Source organism: Trachinotus anak, unplaced genomic scaffold (genome assembly GCF_046630095.1).
Source record: "Trachinotus anak isolate AG129_WGS33_773 ecotype Australia unplaced genomic scaffold, CSIRO_AGI_Tana_v1 ptg000021l, whole genome shotgun sequence".
In the NCBI taxonomy this organism is placed as follows: Eukaryota; Metazoa; Chordata; class Actinopteri; order Carangiformes; family Carangidae; genus Trachinotus; species Trachinotus anak.
This window is the reverse complement of record NW_027273872.1, coordinates 16,108,235-16,125,591: the sequence shown is the minus strand read 5'-3', so window position 1 is coordinate 16,125,591 and position 17,357 is coordinate 16,108,235. Positions and strand designations below refer to the sequence as shown.

The window sequence follows — 17,357 nt, the reverse complement described above, 5'->3', positions numbered from 1 at the left end:
TTTATGGTAGATCCTAAAACCTCTAAGTCAACAGCAATGATTTTTTGTTTACCCCAAATGATTAGCATGATTAAGCACAATGTTTCCCCTCCAGCCTTAAAAGTTGGAACCTAAAATAACTAAAAATCTGAACTATGTAAATTATGCAGTCATCACAAAGTTTTACGCCTCGCTATTGTAGAGTAACATTGATCTATCTGTTCTCTATCTATCTGTTCTGTCTGGTATACTCTAAACTGGAAGCCACAAAGAAATAGGAAATACATCGAATCTGTAGGAAACGTAGCTTGATGGTGTTAAATGATAAACATATCTCACACCTACAGGATCTGATAAGTTGTTAAGTCCATTTCCTTTTAAACTACAAATTGTACAAATATAATAACCTCAGTTTACCAAAGAAAAACTGTCAACAACACACTTTTCGAAAACATGTCTCTCCTCTGCGGCTGACTCGCTGTGTTAACCAATAAGCTGTTTTAAGTGTAACCATTTCAAATTTCAGAGGCAATGCTAAGATATAATTCAATTATTAAAGGATTATATGTTGTATTTATGTCTGCATCTACTAAAACACAAACAACTAACTTTTAGTCTACCTCAGACTTTGTATAAAAAGGCATGACTCCAACGGCACACTCCTGAAAACTGTCTAATGAGGTTTCTTAAATGTCACACCCTGCAACTGGAAAAACTATTTCTTAAGACCAACAGCTCAAGTGTGAGAAAAAGCAGAAGTGCTTACATCATGGAAACAAATACTTGCTTCCTTTGAACTTCCCGAGTTACAAGACATTTCTCTGCAAACTTATCCTTAGGCTAGACATTCAAAGGAAGACAGCACGGTGGAGTTCGAATCTGTTTTCCAATCCGCACTACACCGTGGTTTAGTAAAAATACTTTAACACTCAACTGATCAAATTGGTTTAATAAATAAATTTTAATTTAACTAAATGCAACTATTTTTTTCACAGATGACTGACCAACATAAAAGCACTAATGACACTTAGGCTATACAGAGTACACCATAGATTACTGTTCATGTCCGCCAATCACTGTAGAGTAACAAAACTAAAAACACTGTAAAGACACAGTTATTGTTTCCATCACAATTTACATCATCATTAATGCAAGTTTACAATGTTTTAATGATGAAATACAAGTAAGTATGCTTATAAATTAGATGAAAAGGTAAAAAAAAGGTACTTCATCATGTAAAGATAAACACAAATAATTTTTTAAGATCTACTTAAAAAACTATGCACTGCGTGAATCAAATGATGGAAATGATTTGCCCATGTAACCTCCTCAGGCCGGTATGGAAATGTAAAGGTGAAAGGTCACATTGGACTGGATGATTTGATGCCCAGTCACAACCCAGAGGTACAGTAGAAGTAAAGAAAACCACAATATGTGCGAGCTTTCATGGGTTGTATTTTTCTAACGGGACATCACATTGATTTAAGGTTAAAGTCCTCTAGACACCATGACAAACACTTCCAGAGCAGTCTCTGTAACGACACCTCCACCTCAAATCACCTGTCTTTACAGACCCTGGCGTACACGCAGTCATCTCCTGTTGGTTCAGCAGCCTGCCGAGGTCGCTCTGAAAACTTGACTTGGCCATACTCCACCTCCAGCTCCTCTCTCTGCTTCACCTGCCTCCCCTGCCCATGTAGGACCCTGACATCTGCATAGGTCAGTTCCTGCTCATCGGCTTCCTCTGCAGAGAATAAGGAAGAGGAAGCACAAACACATCATGTTCAATGTGGCATGACTAGATATACTTAGTGATAACAGTGGATTGTTAAAGAAATTGTTAAAACTACTCTTTTAATCGATAGGTAGACCAAAGAAGCAGCATGAATGCAGTGAGTCAGGAAAAGGGAGGTTTTGTTTTGTACCTTTAGCTTTGTTGTTTGTCTTTTTCTTCTGGGCACAGATGATAGCTACACCGACCACTAAGAGAATTACCAGTGCTGCGAGAGTACCAGCCATCACTGGCAGATGCGCTGTTTCAGGAATAAAAAACACATGAGACACACAGACTGTTGAACAGTAAACACTACAGGTGTTTTTATGGAGACAGACAAAGAAAAAAATGGGGAAAATGACATTGATGAATCCACTGCAGTGATTGTTTTCACTTACTAATGTACCATTGGCGGATGTCGGTGGAAGACACAGTTTGATTGGAGGATGTGATAGTATTGGAGGGCTTAATTGACCCTGTGTATCCAGTCTCCTTACCCACAGTGGTGCCTGGAACCATGGTAGGGGCTGTTGTTGGCTCTATACACAGTGTGTTATTGGCAGCAAACACCCACTGTGATATGTGCGTCCCATTGGTGGTGCAATTAATGAAGATGAAGCCTTATGAGAAAGAAACAAATCAAAACCATGACTGATGTACACAGTGATCATAATCACCATGTCAACATCATCAAGCTGTTTTCATCTCATGTTCTCACTCACCACAGTCACTTATATTTTGTTCTTTGGAGACACTACTGACGTTATTCCTGACTGAGCAGTTCAGACGTCCTGACACGTGTTGTTTCAGAATGATGTTGTTAGTTTCATTATTTCCTGGGAGGAGCTCAGCGTCTGTCAGTGTGTGTCCATCCAGAGTCCAGCTGTACTGAGGACTGTCCCCTCCCTCAGAGGAGCAGGACACCCTCATCTCTCCCTGGGACAGACACTCAGAGACCAGCCGGATAGAGGACACAGGAGCTGAGGGAAACACACTCAGATGACTTTTGATATTATAACTGAATCATGGTCATTCTTCACTGTTTATAATACAGAACAGGGCAGGCAAAGAATACATATGTAAAATATGAGATATATCTATCAATAGAATATCAGATGTATGTGGTCTATTCATATTACTAAATTCTATAGTAGGTGAAAAAATAGTTATTTACCTTGAATGAACAACTGTAGAGTCCGCTGCTCTGATCTCTGTCCCCTAGAATTAAATATATTAAGGGTATATTCACCACCGTCATTCCTGCTCAGGTTATTGATCCTGAATGTTCCATCACTGGGAGTAAAGAAGGATCTGTTTGCTATCAGATTAGACAAAATCGTATTCTGTTTCACTCTGAGTATTGTTGTTGTGTTGGTTCGCCATTCAAATCTAAATATTTCTGAGGCGCTGTCCATCAGCTGGAGGACCACAGTTCCTCCCAAAGCTCCATAACACTGAGCTCCATCCTGTCTGCCGTCACAGTAGGTCTCCACACCTGGAAAATTTTGGAAAAATAGGTTGTAAAAGAAAATCATAAACATCACAGTTTTGATTATTCATTTACCAGAATGACCATGACAGTGGTTAAGACATATGTAAATAATGACCTAAAACAGAAACAGTGGGATTGTTGCAGCTGTGTCTCTCTCAGACCACAACATGCAAACAGGCGTTCATTGCTACGCTGCTGAGCATCACACCGGCTCAGCTAACAGAGCTATTTTCCCTATGACCACAGGCTTTTTCCACAGCAGACATTTTCACATGTCACAGTAGAAAAAACAGACGTGTAAATAATAAAATGAATGATGGCCGAATTCCATTTAGCCGCTTCAGTGTCAGGGTCCTGGTGTTGCACATGCTGCCTCACTGACACACTGTCCTGGTTCACTGTGACGCTTAAACAGAACAAACCCATTGTTAGTGTTGTAACTAACACCTGTGCTTTTCCTGCTGTGACAAGTCAGAGTGTCTGCTGAGAAAAAGTTTGTTCAGTCATTGAGTAAAGTCGTTCAGTAAAATTCTCCCGGTAATGACAAAGTCCTGCTGTTATACAAACTTTGTGCAATCATACAGAAGTTTAATTTAAATGGTGCCAACTTTTTCAAGGATACCAAATGATATGTCTTAGGTACAAAAAGGTATAAAATGATGCACAAGACATAAAAAAATTCAGTTGTAAGGAATATTGCAAGTAATGATTTTGGGGATTTTATTGTTGTTTTGTTTCATTTTCTTTTTCTAAAGTGTAAAGTGATCTCAGGAATATTTAAGGGGGGATTCAGGGTGCACAGGGTTGCTTAAATATGCGAACTGTAAACAATGATCTTCCATCCTAAGAGATATTATTCAACGGAATAATCGCTATACCCACTGTAAGTGCATGATCATGTGGAAATGAAACTACTGCAGTGTTCAACTGATCATAGATCAGAATATAGCAACTTAAAAATGTATCAGCATAAAACTTATTGATAATATATTAAATCAAGAATTAAACAGTGCCACATGAAAAAAAGCTGAACAGCTCACCATGAGAGACTCCGAGCAACATCAGCAACAGTCCAACCACAGCTTTCATGTCTCCTCAGTGTTCAGCCTCTCTTGACCCAGTCAGCAGCTTTCAGTCTTCACCTGTTTCACCCTAAAAGCAAACAGCATGTGTATCCTGCTCTGAACAGCCTGAAATGTGTCCAGTTGGAGATCAGCCTCACAGGAGAATGTGTCAAAACTTTAATCAAGGGAAGCGTTCTTGTATTCATCTTTTTGTAGGCAGAGAGGAGAACAGGAAGTGATATCAGTTTCACTTCCCCCTTAGCCTATAAAAAGAAGGTTTTGGTGTGTGCGATGGACTGAGTGGAAGACAGAGAAACATTCCTCCTTCATACTAAAAGAGGATACGAGACGTTCCATTTCTGAGACGTCCATGCTACAGCAAATTAACACTACCAAATAGATGCAGTTATGTCCAGGTGACTTGTCTCTCTAACTCATCATTTATGACTAAATAACCATATGATACATCATGGCGCATATTTTTCATCCCTTGACATATAATAACAAATTAAATTTAAAAATAAACTCACAGCCTGAGATTCTGTCTCAACCGCTCAAACTGCCCCAAGCCAGCAGGTCACTGTTTCAACAGCACGATGAATAAAAATTATTTAGACACAAAAACTATAAGTGACGTCTTCAGATATTTAAAAAAAAAAAGGTATTAAATTTCAGAAAAATTTGTAAAAGATTAGGGGAAAGACATTGAGGATATTTTTTGCATTGGATTTACATAGTGGAGATTAATGTTCAGTTCATCTTTAAAGCCCCTTGAGGATTTGTTTTAGTTGAAAAGACACCACTGGAGTATAAATGGTTAAATACTGAAAAATACATTGTGTGGAAATAAAGGACTGACATCCACTAAAACACAGTTAAGCAATTTGAATTAATGTGAATGAATCAATATGAATGAATCGGAGTTCTTTTAATGTAATTTTGAATATTTGAAGACTGTAGACATAATTTTATTCAATAAATGTAATAATTTTTACACAACTTCAGCCTCTAGATACAGTGGTAAAACAGCATCAGACAACATCAGACTTTATTACAGGACCGTTAATATCTTTTTTAACCTTTATTTGTAGCCTTTTTATGTCTTGTATTTTTACTATACTTGCGATACTTTCAGTATTCTCCTACTGTTTATTCCTTTGACAAAACCAAGCTACAGTCAGATGATTGTAGCTTTGTCTGTCAGAGGAATATGTCAACACATATTGTATTTAAATTAGTTTCATAACCACTTGCCTGGATTATCAATGGTCCTCACATATAACAGCTACATTTGAAATGCATTCAGTGCTAAACCTCCGCAACCTGTCAAACCAAACATCTTGTCAAAAGCTTCCTGGAGACATTTGGTTTGTGTAATGATTGTAATGTCAATCACTTTATGGCAAAGGAAGCAGATTGTTCAATTTAAGTTGTTCTTTCATTTCCTCATTTTCAGTGGCGATAAAAGCACAACATGCTCAAGTGTCACACCTCTCACTGTGCTCTTTTCTCACATTGGTCTAAGGGTCACGTTCTCTCACTGCAATGTTCCTGGTTTGAGGCTCAACAGTTTAATTTATCACGTCATCCTCCACCCTCTCTTGCCCCTTGTCCTCTCCTTAGATTATGTCGTCCTCCACTGGCAACTTGATTGAATGCAAATGGCTTCAAATTTTAAGAGACTTGTTACGTTGCACTTGCAGCAATAAAGAGGCATTTTTCACATGCAGTAGGTATCTAGACATGCAGACTGCTTCAGAGAAGCCTCTTAAGGCAGTAACAGCTATATGATGGGATGTCCTGCTACTGTATGTATTGTTTTAACGATCATTGTTTACATGTTCTCAGAGGTATTAACTGAATACCGAATCATCTGTGAGCAACGGTAACACCTCTGTAAACCAGCAGAGGGAAACCTCGCACCTACTACAAATGAAAATGAGTGCAGTTCTCTGCAGTCTGTGATCAAACTGTCCACAAAAGAAGAGCTAATCTAAACTGACAAATGACACATCACTCATGACTGACTAACAGGTTTTTAATACACAACAAAATTAGCAATGCTTTTTAATGCATTAAAAGGTTTTACACGATTAATCTTTGTAAACATGGGAGAAAAACAGACCTTTATATGTAATTATAATCACATGAGAAAACACAAAACTATTAATTACATTACTCCATCATTTCTGAGTTAAAAACGTGTGAATATACCTGTAATTTATGAAAGAAAATAACAGTGAAAATACAGTTTGAAACATGTTTTGAATGCAAAGTCACTAAGCCAAGCACCTGTACAAAAATGAAAACCATGCATTTCCAAAACATCAACTTTTGTCTTCTAATTAAATTCTCCTGTTTGCATTTTGTGACAGTTCATTTTTCAGATAATCCAGTGTGTTGTCAAATGGTTGATTTACATGAAGAAGTGAAAGAGTCGTGTTCCCCACCCATAAAGCAACAACAACAGCTTTAACTTCTATTCACAGTGTCACAGAAACTGATTCTTACACCTGAAAGCTGACACCATTCACGCATGTGTCTTTGTTTTTACTGTGATTTAATTCAGTGGTAATGAAAGAAAAAAAAAGCATTGTGTACATCAACTGTACATTTACCACAAATGAGTTCTCTGCTCTGTGATCTCTGGATGTTTTATCACTCTCTAAAAGCAGTGGTGCACTTAAAATGGAAAAGCATCATAGTGAGCTGCTGAACTGTCAACAAAACAGCCAGAAGTTATTATATAGAAATATATTAAGATGCATTTTCATATCAATAAAGACGCATGGGCCAACACAACAAGAGAGACAACACTAAACTGTTGGTTTCAGAAAGTTAAAGTTCAGATGCTGAATTTCTCATCTCAACCATCAAAACAGAGTTCTCTGGATAGTCCATCGTTGGTGGGATGGCAGAGCTTTCAGATTTCTTGGATTTCTTTTTCTTCCAAATGAAATAGACAGTGATCCCAATTAATGAAAGAACTGCCAGAGCTGCTCGCAAAACACATATGGGCTGGGACAGATCTGCTTAAATAAAGAGACACAAAAATGATGTCAAGTCAGGGCTGTCATAGAAGAGTTTTCACTGAATGGATCATGAGTCGTCTCTGCTGGAGGATGTGATATGAGTGGAAGCTCAAATTGACACCATGAATCCAGTCTCCTTACCCACAGTGGTGCTTGTAACCATGGTAGGGGCTGTTGTTGGCTCAATACACAGTGTATTAGTGGCTGCAAACACCCACTGTGATATGTGTTTTCCATTGGAGGTGCAATTAATGAAGATGAAACCTTATGGGAAAGAAACAAATCAAACCATGAATGATGTACAGAGTGATCATAATCATCATGTCAACATCATCAAGCTGTTTTCATCTCATGTTCTCACTTTGTTCTTTGGAGACATTACTGACGTGAGTCCTGACTGAGCAGTTCAGACGTCCTGAGACGTGTTGTTTCAAAATGATGTTGTTAGGCTCATGATTTCCAGAGAGGAGCTCAGCGTCTGTCAGTGTGTGTCCATCCAGAGTCCAGCTGTACTGAGGACTGTCCCCTCCCTCAGAGGAGCAGGACACCCTCATCTCTCCCTGGGACAGACACTCAGAGACCAGCCGGACAGAGGACACAGGAGCTGAGGGACACACACTCAGATGACTTTTGATATTATAACTGAATCATGGTCATTCTTCACTGTTTATAATACAGAACAGGGCAGGCAAAGAATATAGATAAATGTAAAATATAAGTTATACCTATGAAGGTCAAGGTCAATTTTGTTTATATAGCACATTTAAAACAACTGAGGTTGACCAAAGTGCTGTACAGTACAAGCATTAAAATAGAAATCAAATATAAAATACAATAAACAAAAAACAGTGTAGCACACAGTTTCAAATATAATGTAAAATATGATTTAAAATACAATATCAATAGCATATGAAACATATATGGTCTAAATCTACTATATTCTACAGCAGGTGAAGAAAAAAGGTAATTATTTACATTGAATGAACAACTGTAGAGTCCGCTGCTCTAAGCTCTGTCCCCTAGAATCAAATGTTTCAAGGGTATATTCACCACCGTCATTCCTGCTCAGGTTATTGATCCTGAATGTTCCATTACTGGGAGTAAAGAAGGATCTGTTTGCTATTAGGCTTTCTGAAACATTATTCATTCTCCCACTGAGTATTCTTATTTTGTTGAATGTCAATGTGTATTTTGTTATTTCTGAGGCACTGTCCATCAGCTGGAGGACCACAGTTCCTCCCAGAGCTCCATAACACTGAGCTCCATCCTGTCTGCCGTCACAGTAGGTCTCCACACCTGATATTTAAAAACAAAAAAAATCACACTTTTTTATTCATTCCATGTCTTCTAAAAGAAAGGCCTTTAAATTGTTTTTGAATGGTCAAATATTAATCAAAAGACATAAATAGTGTGTTTGCAGTGTCAGCCAGTCCTCACAGTACGCAGACTGCTGTAATTCATCAGCAGCTCAGCATTACACAGGCCTGTGACTGGCAAACAATGTGGGTTTAGCTACAATATTCTCTGTGTTTAAGTTTTAGCCTCACAGTCATGATGTTGCACAATTTTTCCTTCAAAAGTGCAGGATTGTATCTTCAGATTTTAGTGAAGTTCCCAGCTTGCCAAAAAATTAAAAAATTATAAAAACGACAAGAATATTTCTGCTTTAAGCAAAGTCACAATCATAAAAAAACATTGTGTCTCGGGGCTTAATACTTCCTGAGAAGTTAAGCATCATGTAATGAACTTTAAAGCAACTTTCAAGGAGTTTGATTTAATTAATCAATGAACTTGTATGTATAAAATTGTAAATACTTATGCAATAGAACCATGAAAATAAACCAGCAAAACATTTCACTTAACAACTCACACACATACATGAAGCCCCTCCCCTTAGCAGCGTCTTTACTGAATAAACTGTATTTCTATTGTAACAGTGTGTTGTTATTATGATTCAGCAATCGCTTCATAATCGATTTTGTAATCCTCCTTTATATAATGTTATAACAATATCACGATATAATCTGAAATGTTTCATATAATAAAAATATGCTATAAATATATTGTTATAATGTGATAAGTTTGTATGTCGTAAAAATGTGAAAATATCTTGTCATAACATGAAAAACATCTTGTTATAACATTATTTTCACATAATCTTTTCTTCTTGCCTGGCAGCAACATGATTCCATACAGTTTATATTTCAGTAAAAAAAAAATATATTTAGATAAATTACATATGATTGTAAAGTTAATTTCTGAGAAAATCATTTATCCACAAACAATCACTGAAAATTAATCCAAAAACTTTCATTTTCAATCATACTTCAAAGTTAAAAAACATGATTATATTTAATTCATATCTGTGTCATGATTCTTCTATGAATTTGGTCCCAGTGAGGGTCAGTGTTTGAGCTCCATAACACATTACTGAAGATGTTGACAGTGACTTTGCTGAATCCAATGAATTGTGTTAAAAAAGAAGAACATCTGACCATGAGAGACTCCGAGCAGCATCAGCAACAGTCCAACCACAGCCTCCATGTCTCCTCACTCTTCAGCCTCTGTTGATCCAGTCAGCAGCTTTCAGACAAACTCCTCTTCCTCACCTAAGGACAAATATGCACATCCGACACTGAACAGTCTGAAGTGTGTCCTGTTATCACTCAGCTTTAAGTTACAAGTTGTGACAACTAACCAAACAGGTTATTTTTATATTTGAGAGGGTGAACAGGAAGTAGTGGTCAGTATTTGCAAAGTTTCTGGTAGTAGACTCAACATATAGATCTGCTGCTGTCACAACAGACAACACGTAGACAATTATACAGTATGGCTGACTTGTGCACTACATCCAACTCATTGAAAATATGAAAAGCAACATCATCAAATGAGACCTAAGTAAAAGGTGTTTTAACAGGCAGTTGATGTTGTGTTCATATCCAGAATTATTGTATGTATTTAGGGAAAACTGCATGAAGCCAGTTTGACATAGTCTCAGGTTTGTCATCAAGTGCATACATAATTTCACTGCAAAAAATACAGAAGAATCTGGAGATGAAATCTAGACTGGACATGTTCCAATCACATCATCGTAAGATATCATATCAAAAAATCTCCAGATATGATCCAGATTCTTGCAAGAACCTAAATAAGATATCTTCCAGATTCCTGAGGTTTTGGCACAGTGTTTGTGTCATTCACAGCATTATAAAGGAAGCAGAGTATTGTGCTGGCCTGAACTTGTCATCTCAGTTCCACATTTTGTTGGAAACAATGTGAGGGGATATTGAAATTATTCTCCTAGTGTATAATTCAAGACATTATTTTTATATGCAACATGGATTTAAAAGAAAGTGTTGGGGCACCCCAGTGGCTCATCTTGTAGTGCACGTACCATTAAGGCTTAGTCCGAACTGCAGTAGCCTGGGTTTGAATCCAACCTGTGGCCCTTTCCTTCATGTCAGCCTGACTCTCCTGTCTCTCTCTCACTGTGGCTATACAAATAAAGGCAAAAATGCACAAAAAATTGTAAAAAAAAAAAAAAAAAAAAAAAAAAAAGAAAAAAGATATTGTCATAGAAGACATCAGTATAATTCTAGACGCAAGAGGTTTGAGATCTCATTTTAGTTTTACACTAATTAACTTTTAACACTTGATCTTATGGCTGCACTAAATCAACAGTAATGATTATTTGACACAAAATGTCTTTTTCACAAAATATACCAAACCCAATATTAATATCTCAAATAGTGAAAGAGCTCACCATGAGAGACTCCAGGCAGCATCAGCAGCTTCCACGTCTCTTCAGTGTTCAGCGTCTCTCAGTAGCTTTCAGGAAACTGGTAGAGCATGTGGGCCTACATCTGATCTGATTGACTGCCATTAGTGATCAGCGTCAGAACAGAAGCTGTGAAAACTGTATGTGTGAAGGTGAAAAGGGAAGTGAATTCAACGTGGTCACTGCTTAGAAAATAACTTAAGCACAGAAAGAAGCTCACGTTCTCTTCTTCCCGTAGATGTTGTCTTTGCTTATAAGTTCTTTCATTTCTCGAATTTTTCTTCCTCTATTTTTCTTATTTGTCTCTATTTACAGTACCATCACACACATATTGTGACAACTCTACTATACTAACTACTAAACACTTACAGGCCACTTTATTAGGTACACTTGTGCAACATAATGCAATCCAATACAGTAGCCCTGCTGTTACATCCACTGATGTTCTCATGTGTGCTGTTCTCCAAGTGTGTTTGCCATGCCCCCCTCCTCTTTCCCTCATTGGGATCACTGTCAGCTGTTCATCACTTCCTCATCAGTGGACATCTACATCAGCCTCCCAGAACAGCTGTTCATGGCCCTTTGGCCACCAAGCTGCCTATCAATCTGCTGTGTTGTTGCTGTGGTTGTTGCTTTGGTTTTGTGAGGTTCTTTCTTGTCCTTGCTGACTGACTGTGTTTCCAAGGGTTTCTGTCCAGCAAGACACTGAATCGATGTAGAGGAGGCTTTGAAGAGGTTCTCTGCCTTTTTTAAACTGATTTCCTCATATTTTGTGGACAGTCAGGGAGGTTGGAGAATGTCTTCTTGTTTGACTATGTAGGTTACCTTTGTTGTATTTCCAAGATAGCAAGGGGAATTTTGTTTGTTTGTTTTGTTGACATTGTGAGAAATATGTAAATCTAATCATATGTTTATTACTGAGGTCACAGTTACTGACGGTGTTGTACTGGACTAAATTATATTAGTACTAGCGCAAGCAAGTCTGGAAAGTTATGTCTCCATCATAGAAAGCAGCTAAATTGGAAATGCATTATCCTCATTGCAATGTAAAGCCTGAATCCAAAGTCCACTTTCAAAGCTTTTTGAAGATGTTACTGATTGTTGTTGTGCCATTCTGACCACAGGCTTAGGTCCTCATTTAGAGAATGGCAGAAGTACTCGTGCCAGGTGCTGAACGCTCACAATACACTTCAAAAAGTCAGACCAGTTTAAAGCTCAACATTTCAATTTGTCATATCATCCTCTCTCTCCTCTCACACATTAGATCCTGTCACACTCTTGATGCATGACAGCAAATACCAAGACTTGTGACAATGATCATGTGTATTTTAAACCCATAATAAAGAGAGACAGTGTTTCAGTTTTTGGACATGATATGGTTCAATTGTGTTTCTCCCTAGATTTAGTCTTTAGCTTAAAAATCTTTATAAAATAAAATGAAGCTCAGCTGTTTTTAAAGGAAAAGTCTGTGATTATTAAGACACGGTTGATTGACTGACTGATGTTTTTCATAAAACACCAGAAAATAACTAAATTTAAGCTTTTAAAGTTTAATGTTTGTTAAAAAAATCAAAACAAAAAAAAAGATTTTTATGAAAAGTATATTTACATTACTGATGTTTATAAACATGGGAGTGAAACAGAACTTTTTCCCAAATATATTAAATTATATTCAACACTGAAATACATCAGTCACTCATCTGTAAGTCAAACAATTTACCAGTAATTCACCAAACACATGCAGTACCGATCAAATATTTGGAGTGTGTCCAAACTTTTCACTGTTACTGCGCATACAAACAAAATGGTTGCAAAATTTACAAATGTTTAAAAAAAAATACAATCATTGCTGTGTAGCTGGAAGAAAACAAAACATAAGGAAACTTTTTCTTGATTTTTACACTGAGCTGATAAACTGTCAATATGCTGACAGAGGAAATCTGGGGAAAATGTTACTGATCAGATGTACTCCTCATTTCGACCACTGAAAAGGAGTTCTCTGAATACTCCACTGCTCGTGGGCTGGCGGGAACTTCAGCTCTCATGTTTTTCTTCTTCTTTAAATGAAAAAAGACGACAATCCCAATCACTGCAAGAACTGCCACTGCAAACTGCAAACCACATATGAGCAGAGAGTGATCTGTTCAAACAAGAGGCACAAAAACCAGATATTACATTAGCACAATGACAGCAAAGGTCATGTGAACTGATGCAGTGATACTAGTCTCCTGAGCCTTGGTGGAGCTCTTAATTACTGTGACTGATAAAAATGTCACAATAGATTGATAGTGATACTCAATTATTTGAGCCAATGAACAAATCAATTATGGTTAAGTTTGAGTATAACAATGATAATCATCAGTGTTATGATGATCAATATCAAGTTGTGTTCTTGCAATGGTCTGTCTCACCTTTGCAGGTAGATATCGTCTCCTGTTTGGAGACACGACTGATGTTATTCCTGACTGAGCAGCCCACACGTCCTGAGACGTGTTGTTTCAGAATGATGTTGTTAGTCTCATGATTTCCACAGAGGAGCTCAGCGTCCGTCAGTGTGTGTCCATCCAGAGTCCAGCTGTACTGAGGACTGTCCCCTCCCTCAGAGGAGCAGGACACCCTCATCATTCTCTGGGACAGACACTCAGACACCAGCTGGATGGCGGACACAGGAGCTGAGGGAAACACATTTAGATGATGTTTCATATAGATATGTGGAGATATGAGATATCTGAAGGTTATCAATAAAATGAAATGTATGTGGTCTGTAAACATCACTTAATTCCCCAGTAGGCAAAAAAAAGTTATTTACCTTGAATGAACAACTGAAGAGTCCGCTGCTCTGATCTCTGTCCCCTAGAATCAAATGTTTCAAGGGTATATTCACCACCGTCATTCCTGCTCAGGTTATTGATCCTGAATGTTCCATTACTGGGAGTAAAGAAGGATCTGTTTGCTATTAGGCTTTCTGAAATATTATTCATTCTCCCACTGAGTATTCTTATTTTGTTGAATGTCAATGTGTATTTTGTTATTTCTGAGGCGCTGTCCATCAGCTGGAGGACCACAGTTCCTCCCAGAGCTCCATAACACTGAGCTCCATCCTGTCTGCCGTCACAGTAGGTCTCCACACCTGATATTTAAAAACAAAAAAATCTAATTTTTTTATTCATTCCATGTCTTCTAAAAGAAAGGCCTTTAAAGTGTATTTAAATGGTCAAATATGAATCAAAAAACATAAATAGTACTAGTAGTAGAACATGAAATGTTTCATGTTATAACAATGATAAGTTTGTATGACGTGATAATGTGAAAATATATTGTAATTACATGAAAAACTGTCACGGTCCAAGCCTGGATCTCCCTTTTTTCCCGTTTGTGCCTGTTTGTCAACTGTGGCTTCCCTTTTGTGTCTGTTTCCCTTGTCTCTGTCGCCCCCGTCTGTATTCTCTGTTCTGTTTGCTTTGGAGGTGTGGCTTCCTGTGGCTTCCTGTGGCTTCCTGTGGCTCCAGGATGCAGCTGTCCTCAATCACTCATCAACCTCTCCATAAGAACCCTCGGCTCCCTGCCACTTGTTGCCACATTGTTCTGTCACCTCAGTGGTACTAACATTTGGCCAACATTTGTCCTTTGACTCATAGTACTACAGATTTTTGCCACAAACATTACCTTGACTAACTTTTTGTCTCCTCCACCTTCAGAGAGCCACTCACCTACCAGAGCCACACCAAGGAAAGCCAGGAAGTTCCCCCTTGCCACACCAACTCACCTGATTCCACCAGAGCCATTGTTCCACACCATCTGCCTACCTCCACTTCCTACTGCACTGCTATTCTGCTGCATATTATAAATAAATCCTGTTTGCCACTACAACCATTTCTGAGTCTGCTTTCAGGGTCCAACAGACATGTACCCCTAACAAAAAACATCTTGTTATCACATTCTTTTCACATTATAACCTGATAATGATTTTTTTTTCTTTCCCCTGGCAGCAACATGCTTCCATACAGTTTCAATATCAGAAAAAAATATATATATTTAGAGAAATTACATATGATAGTAAAGTTAACTTCAATAAAATCATTTATTAACAAACATTGGAAATCAAACCAAAGAAAACTTCCATTTTCAGCATCATAAATCTGTGGCAGTCAATTACACTTCAAAGTGAAAAACATAACTATGTTTATTTCATTTCTGTGTCGTGATTCTTATATGAATTTGGTCCCAGTGAGGGTCAGTGTTTGAGCTCCATAACACATTACTGAAGATGTTGACAGTGACTTTGCTGAATCCAATGAATTGTGTTTAAAAAAAAAAAGAAGAACATCTGACCATGAGAGACTCCGAGCAGCATCAGCAACAGTCCAACCACAGCCTCCATGTCTCCTCACTCTTCAGCCTCTGTTGATCCAGTCAGCAGCTTTCAGACAAACTCCTCTTCCTCACCTAAGGACAAATATGCACATCCGACACTGAACGGTCTGAAGTGTGTCCTGTTATCACTCAGCTTTAAGTTAGAAGTTGTGACAACTAACCAAACAGGTTATTTTTATATTTGAGAGGGTGAACAGGAAGTAGTGGTCAGTATTTGCAAAGTTTCTGGTAGTAGACTCAACATATAGATCTGCTGCTGTCACAACAGACAACACGTAGACAATTATACAGTATGGTTGACTTGTGCACTACATCCAACTCATTGAAAATATGAAAAGCAACATCATCAAATGAGACCTAAGTAAAAGGTGTTTTAACAGGCAGTTGATGTTGTGTTCATATCCATAATTATTGTATGTATTTAGGGAAAACTGCATGAAGCCAGTTTGACATAGTCTCAGGTTTGTCATCAAGTGCATACATAATTTCACTGCAAAAAATACAGAAGAATCTGGAGATGAAATCTAGACTGGACATGTTCCAATCACATCATCGTAAGATATCATATCAAAAAATCTCCAGATATGATCCAGATATGATCCAGATTCTTGCAAGAACCTAAATAAGATATCTTCCAGATTCCTGAGGTTTTGGCACAGTGTTTGTGTCATTCACAGCATTATAAAGGAAGTAGAGTATTGTGCTGGCCTGAACTTGTCATCTCAGTTCCACATTTTGTTGGAAACAATGTGAGGGGATATTGAAATTATTCTCCTAGTGTATAATTCAAGACATTATTTTTATATGCAACATGGATTTAAAAGAAAGTGTCGGGGCGCCCCAGTGGCTCATCTTGTAGTGCACGTACCATTAAGGTTTAGTCCGAACTGCAGTAGCCTGGGTTTGAATCCAACCTGTGGCCCTTTCCTTCATGTCAGCCTGACTCTCCTGTCTCTCTTTCACTGTGGCTATACAAATGAAGGCAAAAATGCACAAAAAATTGTAAAAAAAAAAAAAAAAAAAAAAAAAAAAAGAAAAAAGATATTGTCATAGAAGACATCAGTATAATTCTAGACGCAAGAGGTTTGAGATCTCATTTTAGTTTTACACTAATTAACTTTTAACACTTGATCTTATGGCTGCACTAAATCAACAGTAATGATTATTTGACACAAAATGTCTTTTTCACAAAATATACCAAACCCAATATTAATATCTCAAATAGTGAAAGAGCTCACCATGAGAGACTCCAGGCAGCATCAGCAGCTTCCACGTCTCTTCAGTGTTCAGCGTCTCTCAGTAGCTTTCAGGAAACTGGTAGAGCATGTGGGCCTACATCTGATCTGATTGACTGCCATTAGTGATCAGCGTCAGAACAGAAGCTGTGAAAACTGTATGTGTGAAGGTGAAAAGGGAAGTGAATTCAACGTGGTCACTGCTTAGAAAATAACTTAAGCACAGAAAGAAGCTCACATTCTCTTCTTCCCGTAGATGTTGTCTTTGCTTATAAGTTCTTTCATTTCTCGAATTTTTCTTCCTCTATTTTTCTTATTTGTCTCTATTTACAGTACCATCACACACATATTGTGACAACTCTACTATACTAACTACTAAACACTTACAGGCCACTTTATTAGGTACACTTGTGCAACATAATGCAATCCAATACAGTAGCCCTGCTGTTACATCCACTGATGTTCTCATGTGTGCTGTTCTCCAAGTGTGTTTGCCATGCCCCCCTCCTCTTTCCCTCATTGGGATCACTGTCAGCTGTTCATCACTTCCTCATCAGTGGACATCTACATCAGCCTCCCAGAACAGCTGTTCATGGCCCTTTGGCCACCAAGCTGCCTATCAATCTGCT

General features: G+C 37.9%; 3 protein-coding genes across 8 annotated transcripts; all 3 read right to left on the bottom strand.

The window, feature by feature from the left end:
• Positions 1-911: 911 nt before the first annotated feature.
• On the bottom strand, positions 912-4,546 carry LOC139606208 (uncharacterized). 3 transcript variants are annotated; one of them, XM_071458253.1, is made up of 6 exons: positions 4,286-4,546; positions 2,928-3,248; positions 2,476-2,733; positions 2,160-2,373; positions 1,905-2,012; positions 912-1,723 (listed from the first exon to the last, which is right to left on the bottom strand). In XM_071458253.1, the coding sequence occupies exons 1-5, from the start codon at positions 4,332-4,334 to the stop codon at positions 1,907-1,909; spliced, it is 948 nt and encodes a 315-aa protein (XP_071314354.1). In that variant the 5' UTR covers positions 4,335-4,546; the 3' UTR covers positions 912-1,723; positions 1,905-1,906. The 3 variants fall into 3 exon arrangements, with proteins under 3 accessions (XP_071314354.1, XP_071314353.1, XP_071314352.1); XM_071458252.1 differs by having other exon boundaries at positions 2,251-2,373; XM_071458251.1 differs by having other exon boundaries at positions 2,152-2,373; positions 4,286-4,544.
• A 1,783-nt stretch (positions 4,547-6,329) lies between these two features.
• On the bottom strand, positions 6,330-11,249 carry LOC139606209 (T-cell surface antigen CD2-like). 2 transcript variants are annotated; one of them, XM_071458254.1, is made up of 5 exons: positions 9,837-9,950; positions 8,317-8,637; positions 7,703-7,945; positions 7,483-7,605; positions 6,330-7,338 (listed from the first exon to the last, which is right to left on the bottom strand). In XM_071458254.1, the coding sequence occupies exons 1-5, from the start codon at positions 9,883-9,885 to the stop codon at positions 7,148-7,150; spliced, it is 927 nt and encodes a 308-aa protein (XP_071314355.1). In that variant the 5' UTR covers positions 9,886-9,950; the 3' UTR covers positions 6,330-7,147. The 2 variants fall into 2 exon arrangements, 1 of the variants encoding a protein (XP_071314355.1); XR_011684572.1 differs by lacking the exons at positions 6,330-7,338; positions 7,483-7,605 and adding exons at positions 10,736-10,835; positions 11,105-11,249 and having other exon boundaries at positions 7,822-7,945.
• Positions 11,250-12,685: 1,436 nt separating this feature from the next.
• LOC139606210 (T-cell surface antigen CD2-like) lies at positions 12,686-16,854 on the bottom strand. Of its 3 annotated transcripts, none has more exons than XM_071458255.1 (5): positions 16,732-16,854; positions 15,452-15,565; positions 13,929-14,249; positions 13,531-13,791; positions 12,686-13,259 (listed from the first exon to the last, which is right to left on the bottom strand). In XM_071458255.1, the coding sequence occupies exons 2-5, from the start codon at positions 15,498-15,500 to the stop codon at positions 13,072-13,074; spliced, it is 819 nt and encodes a 272-aa protein (XP_071314356.1). In that variant the 5' UTR covers positions 15,501-15,565; positions 16,732-16,854; the 3' UTR covers positions 12,686-13,071. The 3 variants fall into 3 exon arrangements, with proteins under 3 accessions (XP_071314356.1, XP_071314357.1, XP_071314358.1); XM_071458257.1 differs by having other exon boundaries at positions 12,818-13,230; XM_071458256.1 differs by lacking the exon at positions 16,732-16,854 and having other exon boundaries at positions 15,452-15,680.
• Positions 16,855-17,357: the final 503 nt, after the last annotated feature.

Excerpts from the sequence above, each read along its gene's own strand:
- LOC139606208 (XM_071458251.1), bottom strand. The coding sequence starts at position 4,334 with ATGAAAGCTGTGGTTGGACTGTTGCTGATGTTGCTCGGAGTCTCTCAT. Across the intron at positions 2,734-2,927 it reads TCTACAGTTGTTCATTCAAG|CTCCTGTGTCCTCTATCCGG; the intron begins GTAAATAACTAT and ends TGTTTCCCTCAG. Across the intron at positions 2,013-2,151 it reads CATCCGCCAATGGTACATTA|CGCATCTGCCAGTGATGGCT; the intron begins GTAAGTGAAAAC and ends TTCCTGAAACAG.
- LOC139606209 (XM_071458254.1), bottom strand. The coding sequence starts at position 9,885 with ATGGAGGCTGTGGTTGGACTGTTGCTGATGCTGCTCGGAGTCTCTCAT. Across the intron at positions 8,638-9,836 it reads GCTGCTCGGAGTCTCTCATG|GTGTGGAGACCTACTGTGAC; the intron begins GTCAGATGTTCT and ends TTTAAATATCAG. Across the intron at positions 7,606-7,702 it reads TAATGTCTCCAAAGAACAAA|GTTTCATCTTCATTAATTGC; the intron begins GTGAGAACATGA and ends CTTTCCCATAAG.
- LOC139606210 (XM_071458255.1), bottom strand. The coding sequence starts at position 15,500 with ATGGAGGCTGTGGTTGGACTGTTGCTGATGCTGCTCGGAGTCTCTCAT. Across the intron at positions 13,792-13,928 it reads TCTTCAGTTGTTCATTCAAG|CTCCTGTGTCCGCCATCCAG; the intron begins GTAAATAACTTT and ends TGTTTCCCTCAG. Across the intron at positions 13,260-13,530 it reads GACGATATCTACCTGCAAAG|ATCACTCTCTGCTCATATGT; the intron begins GTGAGACAGACC and ends TTGTTTGAACAG.